Consider the following 17,897-nt stretch of genomic DNA (forward strand, 5'->3'; position numbering starts at 1 on the left):
GGAAGGAAGGAAGGAAGGAAGGAAGGAAGGAAGGAAGGAAGGAAGGAGAAAGAAAGAAGGAAACTGACATGTATTCATGAATTTGATCCTCACAAAACCCTGTGAGGTAAGGACTACTATCACCTCCTTCATACAGTTCAGGAAACCAAAGCATACGGAGTTCAAGTGAGCTGCCTCAGTCATGCAGAGGGAAAGCTGGATTTTGAACCCAGGCAGTCTGGCTCCAGGGCTGATGTATGTTAGCAATATGCTTCATTACTCGTGCATAGGTATTCTAATTTTTAAAAAGACCAAGGGACTCAGCAAAACTGTAGATATTTTATATTGTGCTTCATGAATATAAGGTTGTTCACCACTATTCTAGTTCAAACGCTTCTATCTACAAATAAACAACTTTAGCAAATGCTTATGGAGCCTCACATATAGACCGAACCATGGTTCCTGCCAACAAGGAGCCTGGATCTTTTGCTTGGGGAACGGGGAAATGTGTAGGCACATATACACACAAAGCAATACATGTTGTCTATGCTGCATACCAAATAAAACGAACAGAAAGTAAATATTACTGTTACCAGAAGAATCATCACAGCACTGACCATGACTTTATCTTCTCCAGATGCTTTCCTATCGGGTCCAGATCCCTGACCAGGCCCTGCAAAGTCATTTCATTGGAACTATAAAGGTCCACCTCATTCCTGTTTACTACCGTATCAACTAAAACAATACTACCTACTCCCCTCAGACTCTCCACTTGGAGAAACCTCGCAATCCCACCTCTCCCTCCATGGTGTAGTGATGTGTAGTTTCCTTTAACACGAATAGCCTTCTAGCCCTTCACTAGCCTACACGCATTCATTCATTCATTCAACAAATATTTATAATCTCATCAAGCAGACAGGATTCGTACATCCAGAACCTAACATAAAAATGCAAAGAAGTTCCTGAGTACCAAACTGAGGCAAAATCACATACACATAAGAAACACATCACCTTCCCCTGAGAAATCTGTGATCTCCGTAGATAGCAGAAACGTTAGAATCAATTTCAATTTCTCAATTTCATAGACGATTGACGACAAAACCCTATCAGTTTTGCTTGAGACATCTCTCCCTCCAGCTTCTCCGTCCTCACTGCCAATGCCTTGAGTTCAGGCCCTCATCATCTCTCACTTCCTCTTTGGATGCATTATGACAGTCTTCCTCCCACTACGTGACGTGGCCACCAGACTTACTACCCTAAAACACAGCTTGGATCATCTCATGCCCCTATTCGAGACTACTGTTCATAAACTGACTCCCACACGACTTTTCCAGGGTTATTTGCACACACTTCTCAACATGGCCTTTATGCTAACACAATGCTTTCCAAGTACAGAATGACCTCTACTTGTGGTTCTTTATCTGAAAACATCTTTCTATCTTCATTGCCTGAGAAACTCACACGTGTTTCTCTAAGCTGACTCCAAGACATCTTCTCTAAAGCTTGCCTAGCTCCTCCAGGCAGCTGTCCCTTGCTCCTCAGGCTTCCATGGCTCTTTGATCAAAACAATGAATCATGGAACACAACATCAAAAACTAATGATGTAATGTATGGTGATTAACATAACATAATAAAAAAAATTTTTAAAAGTAATTGGACCACGTACCATGCTTATAAAATCCTTATATCATGACTCCTTTGAATAGTTTTACTTTGGTTTTTCACTTCTTTGAATGAACTCAGGACTGACTCTATGTTAAGTGAACAGTTAAATCAAGAATCCAGGGCCTTTTATTACTTAAAAGAGAATTTATTTGTGGGAAAAGAATAGGCTTACACAGGAAGCAGGGAATGGAGTGAACCTATGAACACATGTATAAGAGGAGCGAACACATAGTCTTCCTTCTCTGTGTCAGGCACGATTCCAGGCATTTGCAATATTAACTCATTTGATACAATTCTAGAAGGAACGTACTATAATTATCTCCATTTTACAGATGAGAGAAGTGAGGCGCAGGGATACTAAATAAATTGCTCAACACAGCTGCACACACAACTGCACATTTTAAAATACAACCAGAGAGTACACCAAATAAAGGCAATGTAGTATCAAATTAAACAGATTAGTAATAATGAGTACTTTACCAGTCTCCCTAATTCTCCAGAAATTTTTCTCTCTCTTCTCCTACCCTGTCCCACCCCCTCCAGCCCCATTTCAATTCCTAAGATAATGTGTACCCTAAGCAGCACTTCTGTCTTTATTGGGCCTCTGTCCAAATATTTGTTGCCTGTCTAATCTTTTAACTTAGAACTATTGATTTTCCGTTTTATGATTTTGCAGTCTTGATCTTGGAATGCTCCCACTTCCTGCTTCCCAATTCCCTGATCCTACCTCCTGGTTCCTGAGATAGAGGAAACCTAGGAATTAAGGTTAAAAACACTTTTGAAGGTCAGTCACTAACCGGCACAGAGTAGAGGACTTGCTTTTTCTGAAGCTTCATCTCCTATGCCCAGAATCATGTACATGGTGGATATATTTTATTTAACAGATGTATACATAGGGCCTAAATACATTCCATATTATATTCTACATGCTTTACAAATATTAAGTTATTTAATCCTTAGAGCAACCTTATGATAAAGGTACTATTTCAGATAAGAAAACCGAGGGAGAAAGACATAGTCATGTGCCCAACATAGCTGGAAAATTATAGAGCTGGGATTTGGGCCCAGGTAGGCTGGCTTCAGAACCTATGCTTTTCATACATTATACTACTATTAAGTGTTGATATGTAAAGCATTTTCTGAATTTACTTTTAAATATAAAATGCAAACCATATTAAACAAACTTGTAGAAATACAAACATATTCCTATTTATTATATAATCTAGAAAAATATTTGCTTAAACAATTAGTTGTAAAATTATTGTTATCCACAAAATTGCTAACTATATTAATAAAGTATGTTTGGGGCCTTCTGTTCTTCATGTACGTAAATATAGAATATAAAAGAGAACGTGGATCCTGAAGTTGAGACAGCTTGGGTTTTGAACCAAGCTTTATCATGTACAAGTTGTGTACTCTTGAGCAAAAGATTTGAAACTTCTCTGGACCTACGTTTCCTTGGCTGTAAAATAGGAACAGCAGTTCCTACACCTACATATAGTTGTAGGAAGATTAAATGAGTTAACACAGGTCAAGTATTTGGAATAGTACCCTCCACGCAGTAAGTACTACATAAGAGTTGGCTATTATCAATATTTTTGTCACTGTTGTAATTCCTGTTACTCAGATAGAGAGAGATCAAAAAGTATTCATATATGCAAAAAGGAATCCAAAAGTCCGTAGAATAAGCACTTCCTTTGTTGAGGTGTCCTTTTCTTCTCTATCTTTTCTTTCTATCTTTCTTTCTTCCTTTCTTTCTTTCTTTCTTTCTTTCTTTCTTTCTTTCTTTCTCTTTTTTTTTTAAGATTTTATTTATTTGACAGAGAGAGACACAGCGAGAGCAGGATCACAAGCAGGGGGAGTGGGAGAGGAAGAAGCAGGCTTCCCGCAGAGCAGGGAGTCCGATGTGGGGCTTGATCTCAGGACCCTGGATCATGACCTGAGCCGAAGGCAGATGCTTAACCGACTGAGCCACCCAGGCACCCCTATCTTTTCTTTCTTTATAGTCTTTTATACTCAGTATAGATGTGCTCACTCAGACCAGTGGCTTCACATGCCATCTCTAAGTCAACAAATCTCTAGCCTTGACCTGTGGTCTGAGCACTAAATGTGTGTATGCCACTGCCTACTGGACATCCCTCCTTGTGGGTCTATGTCAATGTCTCAAACTGACCCTGTGAAAAATTACACCCGATCCTCACCACTTGCTTCCCCCATAAGAAACTGCTCCTCCAGTCTTCTCCTTCCTGGGAAATGACACAACCACCTTTCCAGTTTCAGTGGCTCAAACCTTGATTCATTCTTCCCAACCCCCACATCCAACCAGAGGCAAACCATTCTAGCACAGTTTCCAAAATCCATCCTGGATCTGATCACTTCCCCTCCCTTCTACCTCTCCCACCTTAGTCCATGTCCCATCATCCTGAGCACCAACCCCTGGCAACTGCCTCCTGACTAATCTCCTTGCTTCTACTCTTACCCCATTACAATCTGTTCTTCAAACTGCAGGTAGAATAATCCTTTATGAATCCAAACAAAATCATGTGCCCCCCCGCCCCCCGTTTAGAACCCTACAGTGTCTTCATACCAGATTCAGAATAAAATCCAGTCAACTTACTGTATCCTACAAGGCCCCGGGCACCATTTCCTTCTATTCTCCCTCCTGCTTACTATGCTCCACACACACACGCTTTCTTACTGTTCCTTACATATGCCAAGCTCATTGCCAAGCTTATGTTGACTGTTCCCTTGACCAAGAATGTTCTTTTCCCAGAGAAGATCTTGCCACAGTCCTCTCCCTACCCTAAGTCAGGACTCTGCTCAAATGTGATGTCATCGGAAAGGCCTCCTCTGACCCTATCAAAACTCACACTCACCCACTGTCTCCTTCTATCCCTTACCTACTTTATGTTCTTCATAGTATTTATCACCCTGAAATTCTATTATTTATTTGCTTGTTTGTATAAATGTTTATTCTTTCTCTTCTGCATTACACTGTAAGTCCTAAAAGGGCAGGGAGTTTCCTTGTTGACTACTGAATCCCCAATGCCCAGAACAGTGCTTGGCATGTCATTCAATAAACATTTATTGAATGAACAATGTACCAACAGATGAGAATTAAAATATCCATGTGGGTCAGGTTAACAATTTGAGGATACCAAGAAATTGCACATAGATGGCAAACAGACCCCCTGAACAAGTGGTTTATTTCATTTGCAAAAGAATTCTTCTACATGTTTAAACATGTGAACTATATAGTAAGCATGCACTTGTTTTCTAGTATTTTAAAATTTCTTTGCAGCAGGTTATCCCTTTGAAATCCAACATCTATGGCAATACTATTAGAGGCATTTAAAACAGTCACAGGCATTTTCTTTCGTTTATGAAAATTAAAGCAGTAATAACTCAGTACCTTAGTATTTAATCTAGAACCATGCTATTCGCTAACCCTTTACTGAAAATTATGGATAAATTAACAAGTTTTTAAAATAATATGATAAGCACGAGGTAATGGAAATTGATCACTTATGAGCCAAATAGTGAATGTACAATCCAACATGAACAGCATAAAGCATATATTTTTTAAAATCAGGAATTGAGGGGGGCGTCTGGATGGCTCAGTTGGTTAAGCGTCCAACTCTTGACTTTGGTTCAGGTCATGATCTCAGGATTATGAGATCAAGCCTCGGATCGGGCTCCACATGGACCCCGCTTAAGAGTCTCTCTCTCCCTCCCCCTTGGCCCCTCTCCCACCCCACACTCACTCTCTCTCTCTCCCTTTCTCTCTAAAAAAGAAAACCAAAAATAAGTAAATAAATAAATAAATTAAATAATAAAATAAAGTCAAGTATTGAGTTTTACAAAATTTTTAAGCAGTACCAAGTGTAATTTTGACTCCACAAATAGAAGAGCACAGTTCATGAAGTTTAAATGAGTTTTAATTATTCTTGCTCTAAATACTTTCAGAATATAAGTACTTTTGTAGATTAACTAAAGCTATAAAGCAAAGAAAGAAGCATGTTAATTTAATTTCAGACGAGCCTATGGACTTTTCGAACAAACAGGAGAAAAAACTTCCAACATACCTTCTGAAATGCTTGGTTTTGTTTTGTGTTTGGGCCGATCCTCACAAGGATGAAAGTTCAGTTGCTGTAAGACTGCTGGACAGATGACAGAGAAGTTGGAGCTGCTTATCTGAGTGGCATTTGAAAAGCCATGAAGGGAAAAGATCTCTTCAGCTGATAGACACTGAAACAGGATAAACAAAGTAAACATGTATGTGTTAACATAGTAAAAGCATGCCAGCAAAGATACTTTAAAGAGACAGAGAATATTTCATCTAGACAAAGAGCACTAACTCTACGCAAAAGCCCTAAAATTTTAAAACAGTCCATACCTCTTTAAACCTAGAAACAAGAAAAAAATAGCAAAAACAAACAAACAAACAAAACAAAAAAAATCCTTCTTGATCAATAGTCTACCCATGGCAGCCAAAAAGGTAAGAACTGGTTTGGAGGTTTCCAAGGACTTTACAAACATTAAAAGTAGACCAATAGCTTTCAAATCAAAAGCTTTAAGAGGATTCTATATTATCAATCTCTCCTCTCTGTCTTTAGATTGGATATTTTGTGTAGGCTATTGGAGTAACTCTCTGTGACATTTCTTATAGACAAACACCTGGCTCCCTTACAGTCTCTTAAGAAACCCATCCATGCTTCTAGACAGCAATAAGAATTCCAACATATAATAGTTGTTTTAAAGTATGTCTTTAGCACATATGGTTATTTGCTAAAATATGTATTGTTCTCAATGATGGTGGGTAGCTTTTCTCCACTATATAAGGTTTTGAAAATAGTGCTAGGCTGTTTAGAAATTCATTAACTATTAATAAAATTTTTCAGGAAAAATTCTTTATGAAAATCACTTTTTAAAGGTATCATTTTATTCTTGGGCATATTTTAACTATAAACTATCATCCACATACTTGCATTATTGAGAATATAAAAGAAATTAAATGTGTTACTATGGTTAATAATCATCGTAAGAATTACAGACTGTGAAAAATATCCATTCACTCAAACAGAAGAGTCTATTTTTAATAAGTACAATTCAGAAAAGTTCTTTGCATGCTTCAGCCAATATTTAAACCCCACTAAGATTTTACTTGGCTTTTTGCCATAGACTGGACTGTGTTCTCCCAAAATTCATATATTGAAGCCCTACCTCCTATTATAATGATATTTAAAGTTGGGGCCTTTGGAAAATAATTAGGGTTAGATGAGGTAATGAGGGTGGTGTCCTAGTCCAACTAGATTAGTGGTCTTCTAAGAAAAGACACCGAAGAGCTTGCCTGCCCTTTCTCTCTCCACCATGTGAGTAGACAGCTAGAAAGCATCCATTTGCAATCCAAAGACAGAGCCCTTACCAGACATCGACCCTTCTGACCTCTCGATTTGAACTTCCAGTCTCCAGAACTGCGACAAAACTAATTTCCATTGTTTAAGCTACCCAGTTGACAGTATTCTGTTATGGCAGCACAAGCTGACAAACACTCTATGAATGGTGTTTGAGAACTCAAAAGTTGATGTTAACTGTTTGACCATGAAGCTCTGTGATTCCCTTTACAACAGAAACAATGAAACTAAAAATTTTAAATGTAGGTAAAAAAAAAGATCACTACTGATTATTAAGAAGAAAAAACATCAAATACACCAAGATGTGTGCACATGTCAAAACTAAAATTGCAAATGCCTTAAAGAAAGTTCACATTTAGACTTCTTTCTTTGTTTCTTTTTAATGCCTAAATATGTGCTTAAAGCTATTACTTGTTCAGGCCATGACAATGGGTTTGGATTCATGACAATGATAGATGTGTACCATCCCTAGAAGAGGAGACTCACCACTCTCAATGCTCCGTTCAGTCTTCCCTTTGGCTGACTAGGGGGATAATAAGCTAAAGGAGGGAGAAAATAGCTCGACTGGGCAAAGGAAAGTGGGAATAATTTATTTGTTACCATGAAGTCACCCAGGAGATAATACCTAGACTCAAAAATTAGAGTCCATGTGGTCAAACTGCCCACACGGCACGGCATGGTTCCAGGAATAAATGGCTATAGTAGCATAAACATAAAATGGCACTCTTTCCCTACAAGAAGGTCTTAACCTACTTGGACTTCAAGTTTCTCCAACTCTAACCCAGGATAAAAAGGGGAAGCTGCCCATAGATAATTTCCAAAGTCTTCTCAGAATTAACATACTAAGACTTCCTAAAACTTGATGGCTGTTAAGCAGTTCTTTTCAGACTGAGATGGTGACTCATTAGTGGGTCAGGAAATCCACTTACAATGTCACAGTCAGCATTTTGTAAGGAGCTAAAAAATATAAGAGAAAGTATAGAGCGTACCACACATCACAAGAGTAAGTATTATTTAGTGAAACTTTTGCTCCAGTTACACAGCATGCACAGAGATACTGGATCACAATGTAAAATGTATTTTTTTTTTACCGTAAATGGCAGTGAAGAGTTTGAAAGTCACTGCCCTCAAAAATACTTTAATTGTGCATCATACATCATTAAAGACACTCTCCTCCATACAGTTGGGGGGAAAAATCGTGTAGCCAAAGGAACATATAATCAATACTGTAAGACAGCTTGGAGTCTTGATGATCTGTGAAGCGCCTGTGTAGAAATTTTGGCTGGACAGGTGGTCATGGATAATAATGCTTTGACAGTGGCAACTGCTCAGTCTCCAGAAAGAACAAGGAGGTGGAGAGACAACAAAACTCTAGGCTTTGCCTAACTGAGAAACAGACTCTTAACTCTAGAGAACAAACTGATGGTTACCAGAGAAGAGGTGGGTGGGGGGATGGGGAAAATAGGGGATGCGGATTAAGGGGTGCACTTGTCATTCTACACCTGAAACTAATATAACGCTGTATGTTAACTAAATGGAATTTAAATAAAAACTTAAAAAAAATACTCTGGGCCTTGCTTTATGAGAATAAGGACAGAATAGTCACAGCATCCTAGCAGTGTGGCAAAACTCAATTAATGGCAGGCCTGATTTATTTAAAATAGCCATTGAGGCTCTTTCCACAGTTTGGTTATTATGGACATTGCTGCTATAAACATCGAGGTGCACGTACCCTTTCGGATCCCAAGATGTCCATGGACAGATGAATGGATAAAGAAGATGTGGTATATATACACAATGGAATATTATGCAGCCATCAAAAGGAATGAGATCTTGCCATTTGCAACAACATGGTTGGAACTGGAGGGTGTTATGCTGAGTGAAATAAGTCAATCAGAGAAAGACATGTATCATATGACCTCACTGATACGAGGAATTCTTAATCTCAGGAAACAAACTGAGGGTTGCTGGAGTGGTGGGGGTTGGGAGGGATGGGGTGGCTGGGTGATAGACACTGGGGAGGCTATGTGCTATGGTGAGCGCTGTGAATTGTGTAAGACTGTTGAATCACAGACCTGTACCTCTGAAACAAATATTACATTATATGTTAAAAAAAAAAGAAGAAGAAGAAGAAGATAGCAGGAGGGGAAGAATGAAGGGGAGGAAATCGGAGGGGGAGATGAACCATGAGAGACTGTGGACTCTGAAAAACAAACTGAGGGTTCTAGAGGGGAGGGGGCTGGGAGGATGGGTTAGCCTGGTGATGGGTATTAAAGAGGGCACGTTCTGCGTGGAGCCCTGGGTGTTATACGCAAACAATGAATCATGCAACACTACATCGAAAACTAATGAGGTAATGTACGGTGATTAACCTAGCATAACAATAAAAAATAAATAAAAATAAATAAATAAATAAATAAAACACAAAAAAATAAAATAAAATAGCCATCGACCAGCAAGTAGGATGCCAATAGCTTTATGCAGCCGCCTATTTGGCTTCATAATCTCAATGCCCATAATGCTTTGATTTAACCAAGTTGAACCTGCAACAAAGGAAGCAGTTGTCTAAGAAAGGGCGGTGTTTCCCAGGGCAGAGGCAAACAGGATGAGAGCCCAGTGCCTGAACAGTGAGGGGACAACAAAACCGGTGGAACGGTTGAGGAAGGTCAAACATCCTCTCAAACATAGCCCTTCGCTTCCAAAACAAACAAGGAATAAATTATGAAACCAGAAGGAGGCACAAGGTCTCCTTATGAAAGGATCCAGGATGATGAGCCTGAGTAGTATGTGTCTTAATAAAACTTCCTGAGCTTTTCTACCATCTGCTTTACATTTACGTACTGAGCTTTTTTCTTTCCATCTATTTGTTTTTACACCACCACTATGCTCGAGGGTATCACCCTGCTGCTTGCTGCAGCCCTTTAAGCTTTGTGCTACAGGAGGCAAACTCCAGCCAGCAGATACCCTAGTATTCAGTGGGTTGACGTCTTTCTTAAAGACATTTTCTCAGTGTCTGAGTTAAACTCCTTGAGTCTCTTGCCACATTAAGGGGATCTCAAATGGGTCTTCGGTAGATGAAGTGCCAAAGTAAGGAAATAGGAGAGGTAAGGGGGTTGAGATTCCTATCATACACGAGAGCTCAAATTATATTCAAAACCATTTAACCGAAGAGTTCCATGCATTTCTTCTTCCACTTCCCCTACTCCTTTTTCGTCACCAATTCTGACTAATCAAAAATTTTGCTTTTTTTTTTTTTTTTTTTGCTGTGTTTGCCTCCTTCCCAGACATATCTTTCTGGAGATGCTGATGCAGGGAGGGGACAGGGCAGGGTTGAATGATAAGGACAACTTCCTCCTCCAACATTTTGTAGAGTTAAAACCTGCTTATGATGAATGCCAACGAGTCAGGCAAGATTTGAAATTACACAGCGTGGAAAATGATACAGGCACTGTCCTTGACTAAACTTTGATCGGGCTCCTCTAAGCCCATGAGGCCTCAGTCTTGCGTCCGTCCTTATAGGGCCTGCACTGTCCGGCTTTAGCAAGAATCCTGTTAAGTTATTTTAGAGAGAATCCTCCATCCTGGATATTGGATCATCCTGGTCTGCCTTCAGCAAGAATCCAATTAAGTTTGCTTAATCAAAATCCCCCCCACCCACCCATGATGTTTCCCCGTAGTAATTTTCCATTCATTGACCTGATCCTCAGCTATAAATCCCCACTTGTCCATTGATGTCTTTGGAACTGAGCCCAGTTCTTGAATAAAATCTGTCTTTACCGCTTCAACTACTGTTGTACTATGCTACTAGTATCATAACCGTGTAATTGTACTACGCAGTGCATAAATGCTTTCCTTCATCCCACAAATACTTCTGGAATCATAAAATCTGGGTATAATATTGACGGAAGAAGGGGAAGGTGGGGGAGCTGAAGGATGACAACCAAGAAAAAAAATCGCACAAAGGTAAGTCCTAAGACCCTCCGTCAAGAAATCTAATAATTGTGGCAGAAATAAATCTCACACCCATATCTATAAAACCAGAGAAAAAGTGATAAATTTGTGAAACATAATGATAAAGAACTAAGGAAGTTCCTATAAGGGAGAAATGATACGCAGAGGAAATTGTCAAAAACAACTTTGAGGTTAGACCTCCGAGAAAGTAGACAGAGGATATTGTCACCAGTGTGACTGGGGGACCTCGGAAAACAAACACATTTGGGAGGATGGTTGCCAATTTGGTTGTAGACATTTTAAGTGATAATGCCTGTGGGACACCAGATAGAAATGATGAGGGAGTTTCTTCTGAGAAAGGTAGAGGCCAGAAATAAGGACAGGGCTGTCTTCTGTGAGGAGATAAGAGCTGAGTGGGAAGGGAGGAGATCATCAGGAGACAGAGCACAGAAAGAAGAGAAAGCTTTGGGAACATATATATCGTTTGTGCAAAAGCAGCCAAAGAGAGCCAGAGAACAAGAAAGAGTAATACAAGCCCCAAACAGAAGAAAACATCTAGGTCAGTAAAATGTAGTGGATGCCTGTTGTTTTTGCCTGTCCGAGATCCCCATCATCCAGCAACAGACCACCTTCCTGCCACGGGAGCCTCTTTCCATGTAATGTAGTTGGAGCTGACCAGGGAACATCCCACACCTGCCCACTGTCTGATAGAGCAACTGAAAAAAATCTTTTTTGACTAGAATTGCTATGAGTCTGGGATTTCCTCAGGCCATTTTTCTAGCACGAGAAAGGTGAACTAATGCAGAGAGACAGACAGGTTTCCAATACCATCCCTCATCCCCTGGATACAGCTGTGCCTAAAGCTTGACTCTTCAGTGAACTGAGACAATGAATTGCCTTTGTGACTTAAGCTAATTAAGATTAAGTTTTTTCACTTACAAATGAAAGAGTCTTAATTGATATATAATCATTCAAAAGACATTTTCAAAGCTAGGAAATGAATGCTACATCCAGAATCTATGGGAAAACAAAAAGATAAGCTTTTCCACTCTTTAAACCTTCTCCATTCCTCTTTTTCTCAACACATAGGCTATTTTCTCTAGTCAAATGGCACAGATTAAATAATACAGAACGCTACGACCACCTGATCCCACATCCACTGTGCCAAGGCCTTCATCACCACACCAGAAGTGAAATATCATCCCATTCAAAAGTCACCCCAAAGATGGTTTCAGATTTTGTTTTTCCATGAATTGTGCTTCTGTGGAAGCTGAGCAATTCACAAACCCAGTAAGAACTAACCCTGCGAGGTGTGTCTGTGTTCTCTCTTATGAGGGTAAATGTAGGAAGAGAGAACGCCTTGTAATGCACTTAGACTCAGGGACAATCAAAATTAGAATGAAACACCCAGTCCAGGCTGTTGTTTAGGATGTCAAATAACTGAGGCACACAAACCTTAAATTTCATTACCAAGCCCCAGGGGAGCCAGGAGTAAAATTGGAACTAGAATCCAAATCTGAAAAAGTCCTGTCTAACCCCTTTTCCTTTAGTGACTCCTCTACCCTGCCTTGCCCTGCACACCTGTTGTTTGACAGCAAGAACTACAGCTACCTTCTGGAACTTTCCATGTATGGAGCTGAGATGAAAGCCAAACAACTCACCCTTCCCCAGATCCCAAGTGAATGACTCATCTCCTGTTCTTTGAAGAGATGCGACAGGTAAGAGTTTGAATAAGAATCCACCCAAAATCTTCATCTGTGCCACTCTCATCAAAGCCAGTCCCACTGCTCCCTCACTGTCATTCATATATTCATTCATTCACCAAACACAGGATGATCCACATCTTCTCTGGGCCAGGTGTTCTGATAGGTGTTGAGAATAAGACATGGTTCCATCTTCAACAAGTTCACCATTCAGTAGACAGAACATATATATACAAATACTACAGCTACAGTACAATGTAGGAAGGGGAATAGTAAAGATATGTCCAAACTATTGTGAGGGAAGAGGTCTGCGGAGGCTTCCTGAAGAACGAGATACATGTGCTGAGTCCGAAGTGTTCGTTCTGTGCTTTAGCCGGCTGGAGAGATAAGACAGGAGCCACAAAAACTTACATTAGGCAGAAATCAGTAATGTAAGTAAGTATGTGATTAGTTGACAAATGAGTTTTATAAACCATAGTTATTATAGGAGTACTGAGAAGCACGGAAAAGCTATCTTTGTCTAATCCCCACATCAATGACTAAAGTAGATTTAAGGAGAAATCTGGGATGAAGAAATCATGTCTTAGAAAAGTAAGTTGTCCAGGATGAAACATCTTATAACTGTTAACGACAGAATTCAGACCAACGACTTTGAGCGTTTTCTGACTTCTAAGCCCATCCTCTTGCAGCTATGCCCGTTTTGCTGGTTGAACACGGATAAGAACACAGATAATAAAAGAGAGAACCATTTAGACCCTGGCGAGGAGTATATTTGTTGTCCCTAAAGCGACTTGAGTCATAGAGTTAAATTACTCTTAGATCATATTTAGCATTATACCCAAAGAGAGATCTCAAAAACAATCAAACATGAGCCAGGTTTTCTCACCGTGGTGAGAATTAAGAAGGAAATGCACAATGGTTGTGATTCTTTGCCTTTCAAATAGCCCTCCTACCCATCACCCAAACAGGAATGCTGGGCAGGCACAAGGACCACACTAGAGCAGCACACAGCCCAGAATCTGGCACGACCCTCTCTGCCACCTATGCCCAGCTGCTGACACTACCCTGAAGTCCTCCTGTAACAGGTTCATCAAACCTAGAATACCTAGATGTGTGCCATCTTGAATGCTTTGCTTCCCTGTTACTATCTTAAAGTCAGTGTTTTTGCAACTCAAGCAGAGAAGGCAACTGGTTAATTCACCCACCCGAGCTACCATCACATAACCATACTGGACCATGAGACCAGTACGAGGGGCCATAGATTGTTAGGAACGTATTAAGAGGAGGAAGAAGTGAAGATCCAAAATAATTATGTGATGGGAGAGAAACCTCTGGAATCCTTGAGATTATATTTACCTCAGTATTCACAAACACTAATACTAATAATATAATATTGTGTGCCTGGCACACAGTAGGGTTCAGTAAATACTTGTTGAAGGAGTGAATGAGTAAATGCATGAATGACCTCCTCACTCGTCTTCATGGTATTTTTAAAAGCCAATTGTGAAAACATTTTAAGTTCACAGTAGTAACCTAAACAAAATTACGAAAAAGTAAACAAGTGAAGTATACATAAGAATGTTTCAAATACGACAACCAGCCAAAGTTCCCAAAAGAACAACTTAAATACTTGAATGTTAGAAGGGTAGTTGGAGTTTAACAATCGGGGGTGGGGGGCACTTCTGGCCCTGGAACAAGGGAGGAGTCCCATGCCTTTATCCTTTCCAGGGTGATTGTACAAGCTCACAAGCAAGCAGCTGCATAGAAGCAAACTGGAAGTAGGAGGGTCCAAAGTAAGAGTGACTGAAAACATACTTCCAGATTTGTTACTGAGGATTGCAATAATGGAATGACCAAAGCTTAGTCACCAGGAACATGAGTACTTACCACTCCCGAACCTCCTTGATCTTGCTCAATGCACATGTGCACTGAGTCACACTGACCAATGTTCTCTTGAACTCTTCCCCCCTAATTTCCTCTCCAACGTTTTCTCAATACTATTTTACCAAACTAAGACAGACTTTTGAGCTTAAACATTCTAGACACGTGATCTCTAAGTTTAAGAAATGGCTAATCAAGTGATTCCCGACTCGGTTTTCCCAATTCGTTTTTCCATTTTTCCCCACAAGTTTTCTTACACTTCTTACTGAAGGCACTAGAGTGCTGATGCATTCCCACCCGAAATGCACACACAGACACACACACACACACGCACATACACATACGTGCACACGTTCACATTCACTCTCCAAACTACTCCTTAAAAGAAGACAGAAAGGGCCTTTCCTAGATATGCTATTTAAAGAAGATACCTTGTTTTATGAAACATTGTTCAGGAAAATAAGATTATTATGAAATAATATGCACAGAGTGACATCATTGCTATGAATAAGGTTAAATAAAATCTGGAGATGTATGCTTCAAAATATTAACAGTGTTTATCTCGGGGTGATGAAATTATGTGTGGCTTTTATTTTTTCCTTTCTGTTTTCCAATATTTGCCAAAGTTTTAGACAATATATATGTATTCCTATCTCAATTAGAAAAATAAAGTTAAATCATGGGGAGTTTCTTAAATCTCTTTTTCTAGGTTCTTCCAAACACAATTAAGACAAGTTGGAATTTTTTTTTAATTTTACTAAAGAAAAAGGAATTTTAAAGCCATGATACACTTTTTAAAAGAGGTTCACAAAGTTTTCTGATCTTACCATAGCTATTGACACATTTCTCAGCTCTATCCCATCCACATTCAGTTGCTTAAGGCCCTCTCACCTCTAAAAGCTTGGCATTGTATCAGAGCATAGACACTGAGTCTGGGTTCTTGACTTTCTGACCCGGACCTGCCTCCAGATGGCAGAAGCTACCCTATTTTCCATCACCTGTGAGGATGACCTTCTTGTATTTGCTGCCAGGCTCAAAAGGTCTTTGGGCCTTGCTGCTCACCAAAGGCCTCCCACTCAGTCTCTCCAGGATTAAGTTGTAGAAGGTATGACTGTTCTCCAGGCAAGGCTGGGGCAAATGCCAGTAGGAGTGAGCTCATCCTTCAAAGTCATCTTACCTCTGCATACAAGGAATGACTTTATCCATCACAGCCCCAATTTTATTACAAGCCTTTAGCACAGTGGTTCTCAAAGTGTGATCCAGGGACCCCTAGGGGTTACCAAAACGCTTCCAGAGAATATATTAGGTCAAACTTATTTTTATAATAATACTAAGACTGCATTTTCCTTTTTCACTTTCATTCTTTTATGAATGAACAATGGATGTTCCAGAGGCTATGTGACATATGTCACAACAGATTGAATGCAGAAACATATATGAGAATACAGCTGTCTTCTACTAGACCAGATAGTAAAGAGATTTGCAAAAATGTAAAACAATGTCATTCTTCTCACTAATTTTTTGTCATGGAGAATACTGTTAGGGTTTTCATCAAAAATGTTAACACAGTATGGGCTTATTAATGCTATTTTTAATCTATGAAATAAGTATTTGAAATTTTTGTCAACATTAGATGTCAATGCTACCTAGACCAATCTACACATTCAATGCAATCCCCATCAAAATACCACCCACTTTTTTCAAAGAAATGGAACAAATAATCCTAACATTTGTATGGAACCAGAAGAGACCCCAAAAAGCCAGAGGAATGTTGAAAAAGAAAAGCAAAGCTGGTGGCATCACAATTCCGGACTTCCAGCTCTATTACAAAGCTGTCATCATCAAGACAGTATGGTACTGGCACAAAAACAGACACATAGATCAATGGAACAGAATAGAGAGCCCAGAAATGGACCCTCAACTCTATGGTCAACTAATCTTTGACAAAGCAGGAAAGAATGTCCAATGGAAAAAGTCTCTTCAACAAATGGTGTTGGGAAAATTGGACAGCCACATGCACAAGAATGAAACTCGACCATTTCCTTACACCACACACAAAAATAGACTCCAAATGGTTGAAAGACCTAAACGTGAGACAGGAGTTCATCAAAATCCTAAAGGAGAACACAGGCAGCAACCTCTTCGACCTCCGCCACAGCAACTTCTTCCTAGAAACATCGCCAAAGGCAAGGGAAGCAAGGGCAAAAATGAACTATTGGGATTTCATCAAGATAAAAAGCTTTTGCACAGCAAAAGAAACAGTCCACAAAACCGAAAGACAACCAACAGAATGGGTTTGCATTCTGCAAATGGGTCTGCAAATATTTGCAAATGACGTATCAGATAAAGGGCTAGTATCCAAAATCTATAAAGATCTTATCAAACTCAACACCCAAAGAACAAATAATCCAATCAAGAAATGGGCAGAAGACATGAACAGACATTTTTCCAAAGAAGACATCCAAATGGCCAGCAGACACGTGAAAAAGTGCTCAACATCGCTTGGCATCAGGGAAATCCAAATTAAAACCTCAGTGAGATACCACCTCACACCCATCAGAATGGCTAAAATTAACAAGTCAGTAAACGACAGATGTTGGCGGGGATGTGGAGAAAGGGGAACCCTCCTACACTGTTGGTGGGAATGCAAGCTGGTGCAACCCCTCTGGAAAACAGTATGGAGGTTCCTCAAACAGTTGAAAATAGAGCTACCATACGATCCAGCAATTGCACTACTGGGTATTTACCACAAAGATACAAATGTAGGGATCCGAAGGGGTACATGCACCCCAATGTTTATAGCAGCAATGTCCACAATAGCCAAACTGTGGAAAGAGCCAAGATGTCCATCGACATATGAATGGGTAAAGAAGATGTGGTATATACACACAATGGAATATTATGCAGCCATCAAAAGGAATGAGATCTTGCCATTTGCAACGACGTGGATGGAACTGGAGGGTGTTATGCTGAGTGAAATAAGTCAATCAGAGAAAGACATGTATCATATGACCTCACTGATATGAGGACTTCTTAATCTCAGGAAACAAACTGAGGGTTGCTGGAGTGGTGGGGGGGTGGGAGGGATGGGGTGGCTGGGTGATAGACATTGGGGAGGGTATGTGCTATGGTGAGTGCTGTGAATTGTGCAAGACTGTTGAATCACAGATCTGTACCTCTGAAACAAATAATGCAATATATGTTAAGAAAAAAAAAGAAGAAGATAGCAGGAGGGGAAGAATGAAGGGGAGTAAATTGGAGGGGGAGACGAACCATGAGAGACGATGGACTCTGAAAAACAAAC

General features: G+C 39.8%; 1 protein-coding gene across 3 annotated transcripts in view; it reads right to left on the reverse strand.

Moving 5' to 3' along the window:
* Positions 1 to 17,897, reverse strand: part of SLC39A8 (solute carrier family 39 member 8) — a 70,080-nt gene that overhangs the window by 38,117 nt on the left and 14,066 nt on the right. For all 3 annotated transcript variants that reach the window (XM_025873556.2, XM_073892040.1, XM_073892041.1), the window contains exon 3: positions 5,730 to 5,892. In XM_025873556.2, coding sequence (XP_025729341.1) covers positions 5,730 to 5,892 — 163 coding nt within the window. The remainder of the gene's footprint in view (positions 1 to 5,729; positions 5,893 to 17,897) is intronic.

Source organism: Callorhinus ursinus, unplaced genomic scaffold (assembly GCF_003265705.2).
Source record: "Callorhinus ursinus isolate GAN/ISIS: 27379988/994484 unplaced genomic scaffold, GSC_fseal_2.0 scaffold4, whole genome shotgun sequence".
Classification (NCBI taxonomy): Eukaryota; Metazoa; Chordata; class Mammalia; order Carnivora; family Otariidae; genus Callorhinus; species Callorhinus ursinus.